General features: G+C 44.8%; 1 protein-coding gene across 4 annotated transcripts in view; it reads right to left on the bottom strand.

Moving 5' to 3' along the window:
* LOC116517375 (lysosomal alpha-glucosidase-like) overlaps positions 1–20653 on the bottom strand; it is a 34938-nt gene that overhangs the window by 7299 nt on the left and 6986 nt on the right. Inside the window, exons 1-13 of one of the 4 annotated variants that reach the window (XM_032230281.1) lie at positions 19745–20273; positions 17146–17678; positions 16027–16172; positions 13819–13984; positions 12784–12880; positions 7594–7713; positions 5738–5856; positions 4245–4376; positions 3671–3781; positions 2910–3023; positions 1809–1893; positions 1600–1717; positions 678–811 (exon numbers count right to left, since the gene is read on the bottom strand). In XM_032230281.1, coding sequence (XP_032086172.1) covers positions 678–811; positions 1600–1717; positions 1809–1893; positions 2910–3023; positions 3671–3781; positions 4245–4376; positions 5738–5856; positions 7594–7713; positions 12784–12880; positions 13819–13984; positions 16027–16172; positions 17146–17667 — 1864 coding nt within the window. In that variant the 5' untranslated portion in view covers positions 17668–17678; positions 19745–20273. Of the gene's footprint in view, positions 1–677; positions 812–1599; positions 1718–1808; positions 1894–2909; positions 3024–3670; positions 3782–4244; positions 4377–5737; positions 5857–7593; positions 7714–12783; positions 12881–13818; positions 13985–16026; positions 16173–17145; positions 17679–19430; positions 19629–19682; positions 20274–20653 lie in introns of those variants that run through there. The other 3 variants (XM_032230280.1, XM_032230282.1, XM_032230279.1) reach the window with 3 other exon arrangements.

Genomic DNA, 20653 nt, shown 5'->3' on the forward strand with positions numbered 1-20653 from the left:
AAGGATGTCCCAGGTATTTTGGAGAGCCATGTATTTATTGGTCAAAATCTTTCTCTATAAAAACAGCTCTGTGTGTGTGTGTTTGCGTGCGTGTGTGTGTTCCAGCATAACTCTGGAACACCTTGAGCAATTTCAACCAAACTTGGTACCCAGATGGCTTACTCTCTGGGAAAAAAATACTGTGGGGATAAGACACCCCTAAGACCCCTTGGGGGATGGGGGTGGTATTCTGTTAAGATACAGCCTGTTGTGCCTTAAAATGGCTTCTACCGTACTGCCGTAAGATGGCATCTTCACAGTCCCTCACCAGAGGGCTCCCTCTGGTAAGGGGAAAAATCCAACATTAGAAATTACGTTTGGTCTGGATATTTTCTCCCTATAAATAAATACCCAGGCAATGCTGGGTTATCAGTTAGATAAAGGGCTTTGAACTAGGTTTGGAAATAGTCGGAATGCCAGGAGCTCTGATATGTTATCGCTCTGCTGGCCAACTTTCTTATAAGTTTCCCGTTTACAAGTTTCGGCACCCACTTCCGGCCCTGTGTGTAGGAGAGCTTTAGATTGACTTTGTAAACCGCACATCGATAATGGAGCGTTTAACAGTCTGCGTATGACAGGAGCAGCAGAAATTCAAAATGATCACCCGGAAGCAGGGGAGGGTGGGTGGGGGAGGATACCTGGAATGGACCAAAACATATCCTTCCATTCGCTCCGGTTGTCTCCCAGCCAGTGTCCGGAATACCTGCCCTGGCTTGGGAAAGTAGAACGTGATATAACGAAGGGCCTCTTCCCCCGGAGTTCAACTAGAGCCCTGCCAGGAAAATAAAAATAAAAAAATAAACACGGTCAAGAATAATGGTTGTATTTGCAAGGCTGATGAATCCTCAGCAGGGCAAAGGAAGGAGGAGGAGGAGGGGGAGGAAGAGGAGAAGGAAGGAGGAGGAGGAAAAGAAGGAGGAGAAAGGAGAAGGAAAAGGAGAAGGAGGAGGAGGAAAAGAAGGAGGAGGAAGGAGAAGAAGAGGGGGAGAAGGAAGAGAAGAGGAGGGAGAAGAGGAGAAAGGAGGAGGAGGAGGAAGAAGAAAAGGAGGAGAAGAAGGAGGAGAAGAAGGAGGAGGAGGAAGAGGAAGAAGAAGAAGGAAAAGGAGGAGGAAAAGAAGGAGGAGGAAGGAGAAGAGGAAAAAGGAGGAGGAAGAAGAGGAGGAGGAGGAGAAGAGGGGGAAGAAGAGGAGGCGAAAGGAGGAGGAGGAGGAAGAAGAAAAGGAGGAGAAGGAGGAGGAGGAGGAGGAGGAGGAAGAGGAAGAAGAAGAAGGAAAAGGAGGAGGAAAAGAAGGAGGAGGAAGGAGAAGAGGAAAAAGGAGGAAGAAGAGGAGGAGGAAGAGAAGAGGGGGAAGAAGAGGAGGAGAAAGGAGGAGGAGAAGGAGGAAGAAAAGGAGGAGGAGGAGGGAGGGAGGAGGAAGAAGAAAAGGAGGAGAAGAGGAAGAAGGAGAAGAGGAGGAGGAAGAAGAAAAAAAGAGGAGGAAGAGGAGAAGGCCCTGCAAACGTCCTATTGCTCTCACCTCCAAAGAAAGCCATTCCCGAAGGCAGGGGAGCCTGGCCTACCTTGAGGTGGCCTTGGCCTCCATCAGCCCGTAGAGGTTGTGGAGATTGTAATGCACGGAGACCCTCTGCTTGGCTGAAGCGCAAATAGTCTTTGCAGAAATGGAACCTCCCAGGATCCCTAAGTGGAGAGAAAGGCAGGTGAGGGGAAGAAAGACCCACCAGGGATGTCTTCTCCGCAAGCCGTGATTTCAAGTGATCGTGTTTCTTACCAGGCGTGTAAGGTGGGTTGTCTAGATCTCCTTTGGAGCACCCTTCTGTTGAGCCATCAATGAAGTTGGATGGTTCGTTCATGTCCTAAAGCAAAGAAGACCCGTTAAAAGAAGTCCGGCTGCTGAACTCAATCTACACTGGCCTTCTACAACCAGGAGGAATTCTGTAGGAATTCTCAGTCATGGTTCCCCCAAAGGTGTTTTTTTCAGGAGGCAACTGGACCGAAAGCTTGATGGATGATTGAGAATCTCTACAGATGCTTAAGCTGTACAATTTGGGATGAAGACCCTTGGAATGGTGTGGGAGGAGGAATGGATTCCCAGAGGGAAAAAAATTGCAGACTACAGGAACCATTTGCACCGCTCAGGTGACCCTGAGGACACAGAGAAACCTCCAAGTGGCCTCAACGACCCTCTAAAAGGATCCAAATGACCAGCTTTGCCTGCAAGGTATATAAATCCTTCCATTCCCCACCATCCAGTCAGAGCTGAAGAAGCTTCTTGGATGAGAAGAGAAACCTCTTCAAGGAAAAAACAAGGAAGGTCCAGTTGCCTCCTGAAAAAATGTCAGGGTTATTCTAAGCTTAACAGTTACCCAGCCTACAGAAAACGGCCTTCGAGGTCAAACTTGAGTGGAATTAAAATTCAATTCAGGGTCTCACTCTGAAACTGTAAATAGAGAGCCATATTAATCCATGTTAGCAAAAAAATAAAAAAATAAAAACAAGTTTACTATCACTTTTACTAACAATTTTGTTTAGTTTTTCTGAGCTCCATGGAGCCATGAATACACAATTGCATCAGATGAAGTAAGCTGCATCTCACAAAAGCCATTATTAAAATATGTGTCCATCAGCTCAAGAAGACTGTTCTCTTTTAATAAAATGTGCTAATTGGAAAATGTGCTGCTATACACACACAGACCTGATTTCGATATCTATTATATTTGTTTTCTATTTCTATTTGTTTCCTATTTCTATGTCTATTTGTTTTCTATTTCTATTTCTATTTGTTTTCTATTTCTATTTTTACTAACGCCTCATTTAGAGTCATCCAAGCCTTGCAACCCAGAAACCAAGAGGAGTGAAGGAGGAGACGTACAATCCAAAGGCCATCGAAAGGAACTTGAGTGTGGAGATGTTTCAGGTTTTCTAGCCACCATTCGTCAGTGTCTGGGTTGGAGAAGTCAGGATAAGCAGTGAAGCCGGGCCAGACCTGGTGAAAAAATGAAATTTGAAAAAAATACTAGATTCATTTGAAAACAGCTAGGCCAGTGATTATGGCCTATGAACAGTTTACGATGGAAAAGATCGCTCGAGAAAACGCATCCAAGGATTAGTATCAGGGTTCCAAATAGCATCCAAAATGAAATGAGAGTCCGAGGCAAAGGATTCCTCAAAGTTCCAATTTATGAAGAGAGCCATGTTGACACATCTGGGAAAACCCAAATCTAAAGGCTTCCCACCCAGTTGAAAGTTCAAGATCTTGCCCCCCACCCACTCACCCACAATCCCATCCCATGGTCCAATCTCCCACTGCCATGCTGGCAGTTCCACCCACCCAGTTCCGGTCAGGTGCAGAGACAAAGGATGACCTTGGCTTTCTAGAAAGAATGTTGTTATGGCTACGTATCATCTAACTCCTTACAATTTCCCCCCTCATCTTGAACTTTCAACTGGGTGGGGAAAACTGGGGAAGCTTTCAGATTCGGGTTTCCCCAGATGTGCCAACATGGCTCTCTTCATAAATTGGAACTTTGAGGAATCCTTTGCCTTGGACTCTGATTTACTTTTGGATGCTATTAGGAACCCTGACACGAGCACAGCATCGATCCCAACTGAAGGAGGAGAGCAGGCACTCACCTTTCCAATCAGAGGTTTCCCTCCGGTGTTGTTGATGAACACGCCGCGTCTCAGGCCTTCGTCGTAAGGCCAGTAAGAGCCAGGACGTTGAGTGCTACTAATTCCGGGATCCTGGGGGAGGAAATAACACGAGAACCAGCTGTTTTACAGAGTGGTTTTCCCAGGCTGGGCAACTTCCAGATGTGTGGCTAGAATTCTCAGAAACGTGCAAATTAAAGTCTATACATCTGGAGAACAGACATTAAGGCCAGCATTCCAGGACCGGTTCCAAAGGATCCTTTATTTTATTTTTTTAATATTGAACATAAAAATTCAATGTCTAAAAATTCAATGACAACAGTGTGTTTGTCCGAGTACGGCGCATTTTGAGAAATAGTAATAATAACAATTACAATAACATTCATAACATCAATAATTCCATAATAATATTTGCTTATCCATTTGAGTAAATCTTCAATGAAATTAATCATTCTCTTAAAAAAGAGATGTGGAGACGCGTTGGCTGGAAAGAGAAATCCATCTTACACACAGACAGACAGACAGACAGACAGACACACACACGAAAGGCTCCTACCAGGATGAGCACGTAGTGTTGTCCGTGCTTATGAAGATCTTCCACCATCTGTGGGAGACTGGCAAACTTATCGGAGTCCACAGCGAAGTCTCGGGTGCTGTTCATATAATCGATGTCGTTCCACTGGGCGTCCTGCCAGCAGAACCAAAGAGAGGACTAAAGGGAAGCCTCTCCAAGCTGGTGGGGGAATCCAAATCTGGTACAGGACGAACCAGTTTGGAGATGTTGCGGCCTGTCGGTGGCCGGCCCCTCCAGCAGCCGAATCAGAGGAGAAGGAGGAAGAGGAGGAGGCGTGGGAGTCAGGATCAGTGTCAAGGCAACCTGGGAGCTCCGAGGGGGAAGAGAGAGTGGAGCTGTCAGAGAGAGAGAGAGAGAGAAAGAGAGAGAGAAAGAGAGAGAGATAGAGAAAGAGTGTGTGTGTGAGAGAGAGTGAGAGAGAGAGAGAAAGAGAGAGAGAAATAAAGAGAGAAAGAGAGAGAGAGAGAAAGAGAAAGAGAGAGAGAAAGAGAAAGAGTGAGAGAGAAAGAGAGATAGAGAAAGAGTGTGTGTGAGAGAAAGAGAGAGTGAGAGAGAGAGAGAAAGAGAGAGAGAAAGAAAGAGAGAAAGAGAGAGAAAGAGAAAGAGTGAGAGAGAAAGAGAGAGAAAGAGTGTGTGTGAGAGAAAGAGAGTGAAAGAGAGAGAGAGAAAGAGAGAAAGAGAGAAAGAGAAAGAGAAACAGAGAGAGAGAGAGAGACAGAGAGTGACAGACAGAGAGAGAGACAGAGACAGAGAGAGAGACAGACAGACAGAGAGACAGAGACAGAGAGAGACAGAGACAGAGAGAGACAGAGAGAGACAGAGACAGACAGAGAGACAGACAGACAGAGACAGACAGAGAGACAGACAGACAGAGACAGACAGACAGAGACAGAGACAGAGAGAGACAGAGAGAGCCTGGGTTCTCCATCAGCCCCCAGATGGAGAGTCAACAGCCCCCAGATCTGGAGATGGCTGATGAGGAAGAGGAGGAACAGCGGGGTCTAGTGCCTGATGCAGGGATGCGCAGAAGGCAGAGGAGAGGAGAACAGCGGAAATCTATGGGCCGGTTCTTGGGACGGAAGAGTCACGGCTGCTAGAGAAGACCCACCCTAACTCTGGGGATCAAAGGCAGGGGGTGGAGATGAATAGACGTGGCAGAGAACTTGTTAGCCTGCGAGATAAACTTTTTGCCGGAGCTGCTGGTGATCCTAATAAAGGAATATCCGAGTTCACTTCAGAATGTCGAATGTCGTGTTTGGGGAGCTGGGCCAGAACGGGAGATGGCTCCTCTCAAGGACCATTCCATGGGCCTCGCTTGTTACGTGGTAGGCTTGAGGTCTCATCACGAGACAGAGGAGACACAGTCGCCCCATTTTACAGGGCTACTACTGCCGTCACCCCAAGAAGTGGCAAGGCAGACCAAGCAGAGGATTCCTCCTCTCTTCCTTCTTGCTGGGCTCCTCTTGTTTTCTTACCTGAGGGATCTGAAAGTTCCGCATAGCTTTGACTGTCTCCCACGTCTTGTTGCTCGTCCCGTACCCCCAACGGCAGAGGTGGAACCCCAGCCCCCAAAAGGGGGGCATAGCCGGAAAACCTGAAAGTGAAAGGGTGGAAACGCAACACATCAGCCTCTCTAGTCAGATGGGATTCTGCTGGGCATAAATTACCACGTTTTTCAGACTATAAGACGCACTGGAGTATAAGATGCAACAAGATTTTGAAGAGGTAATTTTTTTTAAAAAATGTTTTTGCCCTCTGCAGGGCTTCCAAACCCTCTGCACACCCCATCTTTTGTGAAAAACAGGGCATCCAGAGAGTTTGAGAGGCCTGTAAAGTCTCCTGGGGGGTGGGGAGGGCAAAAATGAGCAAAATCCAGCCAGTTTTTGTGAAAAACAGGCCCTTTTTTGCAAAGAAACAGGGCATGCATAGGCTTTGGGAGGCTTGTAGAGTGCTCCTGGGGTCTGGAAAGGGCAAAAAGGAGCAAAAACCGACCCATTTCCCACTCATTTTTGCCTTCCACAGCCCCCAGGAGCACTCTACAAGCCTCCCAAATCCTCTGAGTGTCCATTTTTGTGAAAAACGGGACGCACAGGGCCAAAAACACTGTATTCAGTGTATAAGACGCACCCAGATTTTCACCTTTTGCAAGGGGGGGAGGTGCATCTTATACTCCAAAAATACAGTGATGTCATTTTCTTTCTGCATATTTTTTTTCCCCTTTGACAACGCATGTGGTTTTTTGTTTTTTTTTAATCTTGGTGGGGCTTTCCCCCTATTTCTCTGTCGTTATTTTAAAACTCACAAAAGAAGAAATGTCACTCATAAAGGTTCCCCTGGCAGAGAAACACAGCCAACAAAAACAGCGCCGTTGTTCCTGAACTGTGGTCTCCGAATTGCATTTGCTTTGGAAGGTTTCTCAGATAAGAACCCAAAACCACCAACGGAAGTCGAAGCTGGAAGGCAGGGCTGGGCTCCAAGCATGAGTGAGTGAGGTCTCCTTATGGGCATCAGGTGCTCCTGCGTAAGTCTCTGAGCCACGAGGACACAGACTTCCTGTTCAGGCCTGCAGTTTTCTGGCCTGCCACACTTTCTATTATTCTACCCTGCCTTTTTCTATTGTGGGAAAATGGGAAGGGGGAATAGTACGGAGTTAGATGATAGGTAGCCATAACAACATTCTTTCTAGAAAGCCAAGGTCATAGCAATAGCAGTTAGACTTATATACCGCTTCATAGGGCTTTCAGCCCTCTCTAAGCGGTTTACAGAGTCAGCATATCGCCCCCAACAACAATCCGGGTCCTCATTTTACCCACCTCGGAAGGATGGAAGGCTGAGTCAACCTTGAGCCGGTGAGATTAGAACCGCTGAACTGCAGATAACAGTCAGCTGAAGTGGCCTGCAGTACTGCACCCTAACCACTGCGCCACCTTTGTCTCTGCACCTGGCCGGAACTGGATAGGTAGAACTGCCAGCATGACAGTGGGAGATTGCACCATGGAATGGACTGGTGGGTGTGAGAGCAAGATCTTGAACTTTCAATGGGAGTGGGGAAAATTGGGAAGCCTTCAGATTCGAGTTTCCCCAGATGTGCCAACATGGCTCTCTTCATCAATGGGAATTTTCAGCAATACTTTGCCTTGGACTCTGGACTTATTTTTGGATGCTATTTGGAACCCTGACACTTCCCCAACTAGGCAACCTACATTCTGTATGCTTGCACCCCCCACCCCTCTCACCCCCCTCAGCCAAGCTTCCTTGGCTCCTGTTGGATGTTTCCAGCTGGTTCTGAAGCGATGGAAAAGCTTTTGCCACCGTGCTTCTGGATACTCACCGATCACTTGCTGGTATTGCTGGACCACCAAGTTGGGATCCGGTCCTAAAAAGATGTAAAAATCCAAAATTCCCCCAGTGGTTCTCCAGGTGAGGGCAGGAGCAGGCTGAAGGGCCACCTCTGGACCACAAAGAAAGAAAGAAGAAAAGATTAAACATTAAACCTTTCAGTAGACATTCTGGGTTGTGGCACCATGAAGAGCTGATGCTTACTCACTTCGAAAGCATCTATATCTATCTATCTATCTATCTATCTATCTATCTATCTATCTATCTATCTATATATATATATATATATATATATATATATGTTATATTTGTGCTGATAAATAAATAAAGGGAGACTAGTATAGATCTATTTCAAGCTATTTAGCTCTCATCAGCTAGCCATACCCATGCTGGGAATCGAACCTGTGCTCTATTGCCTCTTAGGCAGATGTGTTAACCATTGAGCTACAGAGCTCGACTCCTTATCAGCCAGGCCATGGTGAAAGATATATATATATATATATTTTCTACAAGTCTATGGCTTCTCAAAGGACTTGGTATCCCAGCACTTCTGCTTGGGGAACCATCAATTCCCACACGCCAAAGCTGTCCACATTTTTATCAAGCGCACCACCCTTATGGCTTTCACGGCTGCCTCTGAGGAGGGTGAAAGTGAAGACAAAACCTTTTCCATGTTTATCCATACCAAGAAAAAAAAAATAGGCAGGAAAGTGGCTTTCAACTCTGTCTACTGTGTCTTTAAGAGAAGATCTCTTAAAGATGCAAGAATAGATTTATATTCTTTGCAGACAGCTGGTCATTGGCATCCTTTTAGAGGGCCGCTGAAGTGCTTGGAGGTTTATCTGTGTCTTCAGGGTCACGCAAGTGGTGCAAATGGTTCCTGTCGCCTGCAGTTTCCCCCCCCCCCTGGAAATCCATTCCTCCTCCCAGATAAACTAGACACAGATGAACCTCCAAGGGCTTCAACGACCCTCTAAAAGGATGCAGATGACCAGCTCTGTCTGCAAGGAGTATAAATCCTTCCACTCTCTATTGTCCTGTCAAGAGCTGAAGAAGCTTCTTGGATGAGAAGCAAAACATCTTCAAAGAAAAACAAGAAAGTCCAGTTGCCTCTTGAAAAAAGCACCTTCAGGACAACCTGGATGACTGAGAATCTCTACAGGCTTTAATGCAAGAATAAAATTGATAACTGGCCGGTAAGTTTCAACCAATCCCTGTGCCTTTCAGCTCAATTCCCTCATCAATGTCTTTTGGCTTAACTCAATATACATACATACATACATACCAGGGGTGGGTTTCTCGCCCCGTTCCAACCGGATTGGTTGGAACGAGGCCGGCGGCGTCCTCGCGTACGCACGTGGCGCCCTCGCGCACGCACGCGGCGCCCTCGCGCATGCACGAGGCGCGCGCATGCATCCTAGCGTCTGCGCAATGCTCCAGCTGCTCCTGGAGGATCGCGCAGGCATTCTGCGCATGCGTGGAAAGCGCAGAATTCCTAAAAACCGGGTAAGGAGCGGGCGCGGGTGTGCGGGCGCGCGCGGGCGCGGGGGGGGGGGGCCCTTCGCTGTTCCCGGAAGTTACTTACTTCCGGGTTCGGTGACCAACCGGATCGCAGGGACCGGTGCGAACCGGTCGAAACCCACCCCTGATACATACATACATACATACATGTGTGTGTGTATATGTATGTATGTATATGTGTTCTGACCCCCCTCTTCGCTCATTCACAGACGACAGTCAGACAGAACTTCAAAGGAAATATCTTTATCAGTCCCGGCTCAAGCTGGCTGCGAGCCCAAAATAAACATAGATAAAGTCTCTGGCAAAAAGTTACACTGCAAAAGGAAAAAACAAAAAGCTCTTACAGCAAAACCAGGTTTACAGAAAACAAATCACTTATCCAAGTGCCTCTTTGAATCTCGAAACTGAACTCATGAACAAACGAACGATGAGCCACGAACGGCGTTGACTTCTGCAACTAAGGCGTGGCACCATCCGTCTTTTATCTGCAGAAGACGACCCTAACGAGCAACAGCTGCTCATTATTCCTGCATCCCTAAACAACTCACAGGAAGCTTCTGCTGAGTCACAACATATATGTATGTGTATATGTATGTCCATCCATCCATCCATCCATCCATCCATCCATCCATCTCTATCTATCTATCTATCTATCTATCTATCCATCCATATCTCTATCTATCTATCTATCTATCTATCTATCTATCTATCTATCTATCTATCTATCTATCTATCTATATCCGTATCTCTATCATCTATCTATCTATCTATCTATCTATCTATCTATCTATCTATCTATCTATCTACGGTATCTATTATATATATATATCTATATATCTATATCCGTATCTCTATCATCTATCTATCTATCTATCTATCTATCTATCTATCTATCTATCTATCTATCTATCATATATATATCTCTATATATCCATATCTCTATCATCTATCTATCTATCTATCTATCTATATCTATCTATATCTCTCTCTCTATATATATATATCTATATCCATATCTCTATCTCTCATCCATCCATCCATCTATCTATCTATCTATCTATCTATCTATCTATCTATCTATCTATCTATCTATCTATCTATATATATATATATATCTATATATATATCTATCTATCTATCTATCTATCTATCTATCTATCTATCTATCTATCTATCTATCTATCTATTATATATATATCTCTATATATCTATATCCATATCTCTATCATCTATCTATCTATCTATCTATCTATCTATCATCTATCTATCTATCTATCTATCTATCTATCTATCTATCTATCTATATCTATCTATATCTCTCTCTCTATATATATATATCTATATCCATATCTCTATCTCTCATCCATCTATCTATCTATCTATCTATCTATCTATCTATATATATATATATATATCCGTATCTCTATCATCTATCTATCTATCTATCTATCTATCTATCTATCTATCTATCTATCTATTATATATATATCTCTATATATCTATATCCATATCTCTATCATCTATCTATCTATCTATCTATCTATCTATCTATCTATCTATCATATATATATCTCTATATATCCATATCTCTATCATCTATCTATCTATCTATCTATCTATCTATATCTATCTATATCTCTCTCTCTATATATATATATCTATATCCATATCTCTATCTCCCATCCATCTATCTATCTATCTATCTATCTATCTATCTATCTATCTATCTATCTATCTATATATCTATATATATATATCTATATATATATCTATATCCGTATCTCTATCATCTATCTATCTATCTATCTATCTATCTATCTATCTATCTATCTATCTATTATATATATATCTCTATATATCTATATCCATATCTCTATCATCTATCTATCTATCTATCTATCTATCTATCTATCATCTATCTATCTATCTATCTATCTATCATCTATCTATCTATATCTATCTATATCTCTCTCTATATATATATATATATCTATATCCATATCTCTATCTCTCATCCATCTATCTATCTATCTCTCTATCTATCCGCTAGCAAGCTGTGATTTGGGAGGATTTAAGAGAGAACGGGCACAGGGAGGATTGGGTGGTACGGTTGTTCATAGTTTTCCACACAAGTTGTGTTTGATGCTCATTTTTCTTTCTCTAGCAGTTCTGGACAAAACAGAACTGTGATGCAGAGAGAAACCCTCAGCCTGTCTTCACAGAAGCCTTCAGAAGCATCCCAGAGGAAGTCAAGACAAGGCCCTACTCCTCTCATTCTTCCTTATCTTTGGCCTTGGGAACAGCAAAAAAAAATCAAAACATTCGCCTGCTTAGGCCTAAATAGCAAGGAAGCCGGTTCCGCCTGCAATCTCAGGTGATTCAGTCATCGGATCCTTCTTTCATCAGCCAACCTCTGAATGCAAAACGGGCCAAGGAGAGAAAGTTCAGAAAACGCAGCCGTGAGAGGCCTGCAGCTGACAAAGATGCGGTTAAATGCCTGGCAGTTGCTAAAGAGGCCATCCTGAGCCAGGAAACAGATGTCTTGGCTCCAGAAAGCGCCCACAAGACCGCATTTCCCCCTCGTATCCTGAAGTTCTGGCTCAAAGCGTCGTCTCGCAGGATTGCAAATCCGTTTCAAGGAATCAAAAAAGGAAGAGGAATGGGAAGCAGGCAGTCTTTGACTTAGCAATCCCCCGATTAGGGACCGTCTGGACTTACGACAGTGCTGGAAAAAAGTAACTCACAACTAATCCTCACGTGTTGTAGCACCCGCTGCACAATGGCGCAAAACCGGGCACGGCTCACTTAACAACTGCCTTGCTTGGGAATGGATGCTCTGGCCCAGTGGTGGGTTTCAAATAATTTAACAACCGGTTCTCTGCCATAATATAGAGCCGAGGTGGCACATATAGAGCCGAGGTGGCGCAGTGGTTAGGGTGCAGCACTGCAGGCCACTTCAGCTGACTGTTATCTACAGTTCGGCGGTTCAAATCTCACCGGCTCAAGGTTGACTCAGCCTTCCATCCTTCCGAGGTGGGTAAAATGAGGACCCAGACTGTGGGGGCGATATGCTGACTCTGTAAACCGCTTAGAGAGGGCTGAAAGCCCTATGAAGCGGTATATAAGTCTAACTGCTATTGCTAAAGGTCATAATTAGTACCTTGAATCGCACCCGGAAGACAACCGGCAACCAGTGCAGGCCGCCTAAAAGGGGTGTAACATGGGAGCACCTGGAAGGAGGGAAGGTTGAGATCAAACTGCTAGCAGTGGGCAGAATTTGCTTGCAGTGCTGAATTCTAATCACTGCGCCAACATGGCCCTTCCTTCTTTCTTTCCTTCCTTCCTTCCTTCCTTCCTTCCTTCCTTCCTTCCTTCCTTCCTTCCTTCCTGGTAATAGCACTTAGATTTATATACAGCCTCACAGTGCTTCCCAGCCCTCTCTAAGTGGCTTACAGAGTCAGCCTCTTGCCCCCAGCAATCCGGGTCCTCATTTTACTGACCTCGAAAGGACGGAAGGCTGAGTCAACCTAGAGCTTGTGGGACTTGGAACTGTATATGAAAATAAAGGAATGGCTCAAAATAGGTAGCTACGTGTCTTCACCCAAGGTATTTGGGCTCCGCATTAAACACCTCCAGAAGGGAATAAAGGAAAAACACACACCCATTAAGTTGCTGTTCAGGAGGAAAACCCCGTGGGCAGCTCCAGCTTTCTCCATGAGAAGATAGAATGGGTGGACGCCGTAGAGATTGTAGGACTCCTGTACACAACAGAGAGAGAGAAAAGCTATCAAAACCTGGCTATTCCGGCAGGCCTGGGGCTGTTGACCTCTGGATTGAGGTCCAGCCCCACTTAGACTGGGTGCATGTTGTGTCTCTTTTAAATCTGTTGTGTTTTATTTGTTTTTAATCTTAATATTCTTGTTTCTGTAAGCCGCCCGGAGTCCTTGGGCGGCCTATAAATTTAATAAACAGTAAAACTGTAACAGCAACTTCAGGTTGATTTTTTTTTAATCATCCGGGTGATTTGAAACTGAGACAGGGGCACATTAAGAACAAAGGAAGACTTTCTTGAATTGTGTCAAAGTTGCATCCAGCCCCTTGTGATATGATAGCTTTGTTGATTATAGGCCAGTGATCACTGACCCAGAGTATCTTCTCTGGCGCATGGAAATCCAGAGAAGGAGGAAACCAAGGGAGAAAAAATTGTAACCCCACTGAAAATAAAACCAACTGTCAGCCTTCGCTTTGCTGCTGCTTCGGCTGCCATTGAAACGGGGAGGGGGGGGCATGGGATTTGGGAGGGGAATACTAATTGTGCTGGAGGAGGATTCTGGAGTTTCTGCTGCCTGTCTTACTGCGCATGCGGAGGAGGTTTCCCGCCAAGGCCAACGGCACCGACATTCCATCTTGGTGATGCCTTTCGAAGTTATCTCACACCTGACACTTGGGAGAATTATGATTGGACTGTAACTGGGATGCCAAGGGGAGGGGAATGGGTTATTCTATATATCATTTGCTTTCGCGCCTAAATAATCAGTCTTCGCTTTGCTACGCTTCTGATCATTTATCATTAGTAAAAGTACACTTGATTCCTATCAATGGAGTCTCGTGGTTTTCCTTTCCTAATTATCTAATGGAAGAGTGCTGACACCAACTCAACTCAAAACCGACTCCTCAACCCAGCGTGGAAACCTACTGTTGGAGGGACGTCCCGGGCCCAGAGAGGCAGCGTCTTCCACTCCATGTTATGTAGGAAGTTGCTCTGATGTTCTCCCAGCCCATAAAGAAACGTAGAAGGCAGGACCGTGGAAATCTGGAGAAACTGATCCGCGAAAAACAGGGGAGCCACTGTTGTGTTCAGCCTAGGAGAAGAAACACCCCGATGAAGGGAACGATATTTTTTTTCCCCTAGGGAAAGGAGAGGAGGAAGGAAGGAAGGAGAGAAGAAAGAGAAGAAAGGGGGGTAGGAAGGAGGGAGGGAAGCAAGGAGAGAAGGAGAGAAGAAAGGAGGGAAGGAAGGAGGGAAGGAAGGTGAGAAGGAGAGAAGAAAGGAGGGAAAGAAGGTGAGAAGGAGAGAAGAAAGGAGGGAAGGAAGGAGGGAAGGAAGGTGAGAAGGAGAGAAGAAAGGAGGGAAGGAAGGAGGGAATGTAGAAGAGAAGGAAGGGGGGAAGGAAGGAGGAAAGGAAGGGGGAAAGGGAGAGAAGGAGAGAAGAAAGGAGGGAAGGAAGGAAGGAAGGAAGGAAGGAGGGAGGGAAGGAGAGAAGGAGGGAAGGGGGAAGGAGGGAGGGAAGGAAGGAGAGTAGGAGAGAAGAAACGAGGGAAGGAAAGAGGGAGGGAGGGAAGAAGAAGTAGGACCTTTGTAAGATAAGATGGATCTATGGGATGGTAAAAAAGCAATCTTCAAGTATATTGTCAACTGTAGGGAAAAAATTGTTATAAATACATATTATTAATAACAGTTATGAGATCATATAATTGTGAATGTATATATGAAATTGATAAAATAAAAATTTTAAATTTTAAAAAAAAATTCCCCCCTTTTTAAAACTTTTGTGACTTAAGAAGGGCTTTTCAGGGCGGCAGCAAAAGAAATATTGGAAATCAGCAGTGGCACGGATCATTCGGCTAGCAACTGGATCCTCAATCAATCATGACCCAAGGGGCCGATGAGCCCAGGAAAATAAATCAGTAAATGTGAAGGCTTGGGAAAGGAAAAGTTTCTCCTCAATTTGAGTTAGTAAGAAGCAGTGGTGAAATTCCATTTTTTTTAAACTACCGGTTCTGTGGGCGTGGCTTGGTGGGCGTGGCAGGGGAAAGGATACTGCAAAATCCCCATTTCCTCCCCACTCTGGGGCCAGCCAGAGGTGGCATTTGCCGGTTCTCTGAGCTACTCAAAATTTCCGCTACCGGTTCTCCAGAACCTGTCAGAACCTGCTGGATTTCACCCCTGGTAGGAAGCCTCGAAATTCTGCCAAGCATCTTGGTCCAGGCTGAGATACATAAGACCACAAATAGGAGATGAAAGAGAGATGATCCCCAGGGGGAGCTTCCTGCCTTTTCTAAACACTTGTAAATGTTGAGCAGGAGGCATCTGACCATCTGTGGTCCCTGACTGGCTATCCTTCTTAAAGGTGCAACCCAGGAAACGCAGCCATGTGACAGCCATGGTATCTGGATTCCTCTTTGTTCTGATCTCAGCTTCCCCAGCAGCACGAAGCCGAGTCCTCGTCCCGATAAACCTCTTTTAATTAACTGACAGTGAATTCCTCTCCAGTAAAGTCTTTCTTCTCCCACAGTCTTCCAAGATAGTTCACAATTACGGACCTTTTATCAGGCTTGGAGAAGTGCCAGGCCGATATCTTTCAGACGTCCTAATAATTGGCAAGAATGCAGGAATGAACTAATTGTATCCTGCAAACTCCACTCCCCATTCGCTCTTCTTTTATTCCTCATTCATCGTCCACCTGTGGCCTTCCTCTCAAGTCAACCCCTGTTCTTTAGCTGCTCCCTTCGTCTGGCAACTCTGCGCATGCGCACACTGGGAACAGGCTCCAGCTGTTCTTCTGCACCAGTGATATCCGACTCCAAAGGCAGCTGATAGCTGCCAGACGACCCTGGCCCCCTCTCTGCCGCCGACACAGAGCTCTCATCTGAGCCTCCCCCAGACTCCAGGACTGGCCCAGGTTCCTCCCCAACCTCCTCACTGTCCGAATCTGCCCCCAGCTCTGCTGGCCGCTGGCGGGCCACAACACTCTGTTTCAAAAATACTGATTTCAGAGGACGGAGCTGTTGCACAACCCCTCCTGGCTATTACTGATTGGAGAAGGGTGTGTGTGTGTGATCAGGCAGCCTCCTCTCTCTGGAAAGACAGCAGGATAAAAGCCGTAGGAGAAAAAAAGCTTACAGAACTGTCCCGGAGAGTCTTCGCTTCACGACCAAACCAAAAGGTTCCTTGCACAACTCCACGGAATAGAGGGGATTCTCCGCCTTCTTGGTGGCTTGGGGGACGTCAAGAGGCACCTCGTACCGGGGATTGGTGGCATCGGTGATCTACAAAGAGAAACACAAACACGGATCGCGTGGAAGCAAAGGCCACATCGGGAAGGAGCAGCGAGAACGTTTGACAAGCGTCTCACCTTTTCTTTTAAAAAAAGGGTTTTTTTCTATTTTTATTCTCTTATGTACACATTCACAGGTATACATTCACATAGTTATTCTCCTTATTTATCTTTATCACTTTTACACATTTGTTTTTCCATATAAAAAGTTAAAATATACATTCTGGGTCACTTTTCTTACCATCCCATACAGCTATTTTGTATTATCACCACCCTATTTTTCTTTCACCCTCCCTTCTCTACTTCCTTCCTTCCTCCTCTCCTTTATTTTTCCTTCTTCCCTTGCCTCTCCCCTACTCCTCTTTTCCTCTTCCCCTTCCTACCCTCTCCTCTTTCTATCCCTTCCCTCCTTCCTCTCCTTTCCTCTTCCTTCCTTCCTCCTCTCCTTTCCCTTTGCTTCTTCCCTTGCCTCTCCCCTCCTCCTCTCTTCCTCTTCCCCCTCTTATCCTCTCTCCTTCTCTTTCTATCCTTTCCCTCATTCCTCTCCTTTCCTCTTCCTTCTTCCCTTACCTCTCCCCTACCCCTCTTCCTCTCCCCCCTCCGACCCTCTCTCCTTCTCTTTCTATCACTTCCCTCCTCTTTTCCTCTTCCCTCCTTCCTCTCCTTTCCCTTTCCTTCTTCCCTTACCTCTCCCCTACTCCTCTTTTCCTCTTCCTTCTCCTATCCTCTCTCCTTCTCTTTCTATCCTTCCTCTCCTTTCCTCTTCCTTCCTCCTCTCCTTTCCCTTTCCTTCTTCCCTTGCCTCTCCCCTACTCCTCTCTTCCTCTTCCCTCTCCTAGCCTCTCTCCTTCTCTTTCTATCCCTTCCCTCCCTCCTTTCCTCTTTCTTCCTTCTCTCCCCCTTCCTCTCCTTCTCTTCCTTTCCTTTTATGTTGTTGGTTGGTTATCTCTTTTCAAGTGTCTCACCTTGACACGCAACCGAGAATCCGTTTCAAAGTCCACGCTGAGCTGCAGCTTCTCAACATCTTTTGGATAATAAGTCTTCGTTTCTCTGGTTAGAAAAGCCACCAGCCCCAGCTCAGTCTCGTTCGTGGCCCCCAAGGTGTAGCTGGGGAAATCGGGGGGATAGAAGCACCAGGGAATCCCGTTTATCCTATCGAGGGGGGTCTCGCCGTCCACAAAACAGCACCCCCGACCCTCACAAAGTTCTCGCGTCACAATCACGCTTTTCTCCGGGTAGCAGTCAAAGCGGCGGTTCTCTGGCACGGAGGTGCATTTGGACAGGCAGGGAACCACGTGCTGGCCCCACCAAATCTGGCCGAGAACCCAAACTGTCACCCCGCTCAGGAGGGCGGCCACCATCAAGAGGCCCCCGCCTAGCCACCAAGCCGACAGCTTTTGATGGCACAATGGTTTCCCATCAGGGTCTTCCTCCCCTGCCTCGGTGATCCCAGGGATGTCCGTGCTCAGCTTCTGATAGGACTTCATGGTGGCGGTTGCTGCGGAAGGAAGATAAACAGCAGATGCTTCACAGCTCATTCCCACAACACCATCAAATGATTTACTAAGACTGTATTACTATTCTTCTTCCTTTCCTTCCTGGTACCTCTCTCTTCCCACTTATGACTGTAACCATGTTGCTTTTATCTCTACAATTTATATTGTTTCATTTGTTTCCTAGTACGATTGGATAGCTTATTAGTAACCTATGACTCTCACTAAGTGTTTTATCTTATGGTTTTTGATGAATATTTTTTATTCTCCTTATGTACACCGAGAGCATCTGCACCAAAGACAAATTCCTTGTGTGTCCAATCACACTTGGCCAATAAAGAATTCTATTCTAAACTCCTATTGTATTCTATTCTATTCTAAACTCTTATTCTATTCTGTATTCTATTCTATTCTAAACTCTTATTCTATTCTGTATTCTATTCTATTCTAAACTCTTATTCTATTCTATTCCCTATTCTATTCTATATTCTACTCTATTCTATTCTTTATTCTATTCTAAACTCCTATTCTATTCTAAACTCTTATTCTATTCTAAACTCTTATTCTATTCTAAACTCTTATTCTATTCTATTCCCTATTCTATTCTATATTCTACTCTATTCTTTATTCTATTCTATTCTTTATTCTATTCTAAAATCCTATTCTATTCTAAACTCTTATTCTATTCTATATTCTATTCTATTCTAAACTCTTATTCTATTCTATATTCTTTTCTATTCTATATTCTTTTCTATTCTAAACTCTTATTCTATTCTATTCTAAACTCCTATTCTATATTCTTTTCTATTCTAAACTCTTATTCTATTCCCTATTCTATTCTATATTCTAATCTATTCTATTATTTATTCTATTCTAAACTCTTATTCTATTCTATATTCTGTTGTATTCTAAACTTCTATTCTAAACTCCTATTCTATTCCCTATTCTATTCTATATTCTACTCTATTCTATTATTTATTCTATTCTATTATTTATTCTATTCTAAACTCTTATTCTATTCTATTCCCTATTCTATTCTATATTCTATTCTATTCTATTATTTATTCTATTCTATTCTAAATTTCTATTCTAAACTCTTATTCTATTCTATATTCTGTTCTATTCTAAATTTCTATTCTAAACTCTTATTCTATTCTATTCCCTATTCTCTTCTATATTTTATTCTATATTCTACTCTATTCTATTATTTATTCTATTCTATTATTTATTCTATTCTAAACTCTTATTCTATTCTATTCCCTTTTCTATTCCATTCTTAATAAATTCAACTTTATCTGTAGTTCTCGGGATCATAAGGACAGGGAGTGAAAACGAGCAACGTTATTTACGCTCCAAGGATCTCCAGATCATAGTCCTGCGAGGAAAAGGGATGAAGGCACCCTCTGAAGGGGACCCGAAAGCTTCCTCCCATAACCAGGGGCTCCAACCAAGTGAACCCAACTGATTGACGATCCCACCATTGCTTCGGCGCCTCAACTGGCTACTAGCTTGGCTCCAAACCCAAGACAAGGACCTGAAAACATCTTAATTCAGGAGCCTGGAGGCTTCGAAGCGCTGTTTGGTGCACCGCGTCACCCAGGGGCCCCCGATCAGTTATGTCTGAGATCATCGTCAGCTGTCTCCTGCTCTCTGCCCAACCCCGGCTTTCTACTGGGCTCCCCACTAGACAGCAAGCGTAGCCATGTTGCTGGTGAGGAGGGAGAGAAATCCCAAGGCTCCCAGGGAAACGCAGTCACCGGAATCAGGCTGCGAGTGGGTGGACACAGCCACGAATAATCCTCGGAGCAAGCATCTAGGAAGCTCTTGGGGGGGTCACGATGGTTAGAAATCAAGGAAGAGGGGACAGTGGAGAGAACCCTGGGGGGGGGGGCGGGGGGAGAGCGGGTGCAGAAAGCAAAGTTTAGTCAAGCCACAAACAAACCGTTTTAAAGGTGTTTTGGACACGGGGAAAGTCCCCCCCACCTCCCAAGCAGGGCTTCCTAAGTTACCTTGGTGAGGTCAAGAGGAAGGCCAGCCCAGAACTAAAAAAAAAAAGGAAAGCAAGTCATACCTCTGTGTGTGTGTGTGTGTGTGTGTGTGTGTGTGTGTCTCCTCTTGATAGAGCCACAGCAGGAAGGGGAAGAGAGCCACCCAGCGTGCGGCACTTGCAACACACACAAACACACAACAGTAAACCTTCTACAAAAAGCGCCGGCTTGAAACGAAGCCCTCCAAACAGGGCATTGCAAATCAGGCTTAAAGCTTCATGGGGTGCCTGCTTTTGTGGTTTTTAAAAAGCCTTCTATGCCAACCCCTTGTCTTCCCTTCTGTTCCTGGCCTTATCCAGCATGGACCGATGCATCTTGAGTTTTTTTTTTTCCCCTCTCCCAAGACTGACAAGAGGCTTCTCTTCGTTTCATGCGTCATCAAAGATATCATCAAAAAAGCACAACAAAGAATGTTCTTTCTGCGCCAACTCGGGAGGCTCAAACTACCCAAGGAGCTGCTGATTTAGTTCTACGGAGGAATGATTGTCACCTGCACCTCCATAACTGCCTGGTTTGGCTCTGCAACCCAACAAGACAGACAAGAGACTTCAGGGGATAATTAGAACTGCAGGGGGAAAAAAAACAGTTACTGCCAACCTGCCTTCCATTGAGGCACTGTAAGAGTCAAAAAGAGGGCTGGGAAAATATTTACAGACCCCTCGCATCCTGGACATAAATTGTTCCAGCTCCTACCCTCAAAACGACTCTATAGGGCACTGCACACCAAGATAACTAGACACAAGAACAGTTTTTTCCCTGAACGCCATCACTCTGCTTAACAACTAACTAACACCACTGTCAAACTATTCACTAAGACTGCATTGCTGTTACTATTAGTCTTCTCATCGTTCCTATCCCCCATCTCCTCCCACTTATGACTGCAGGACTGTAACTTTGCTGCTTGTATCCTTACGATTTATATAGATATTGTT

Source organism: Thamnophis elegans, chromosome 14 (genome assembly GCF_009769535.1).
Source record: "Thamnophis elegans isolate rThaEle1 chromosome 14, rThaEle1.pri, whole genome shotgun sequence".
Classification (NCBI taxonomy): domain Eukaryota; kingdom Metazoa; phylum Chordata; class Lepidosauria; order Squamata; family Colubridae; genus Thamnophis; species Thamnophis elegans.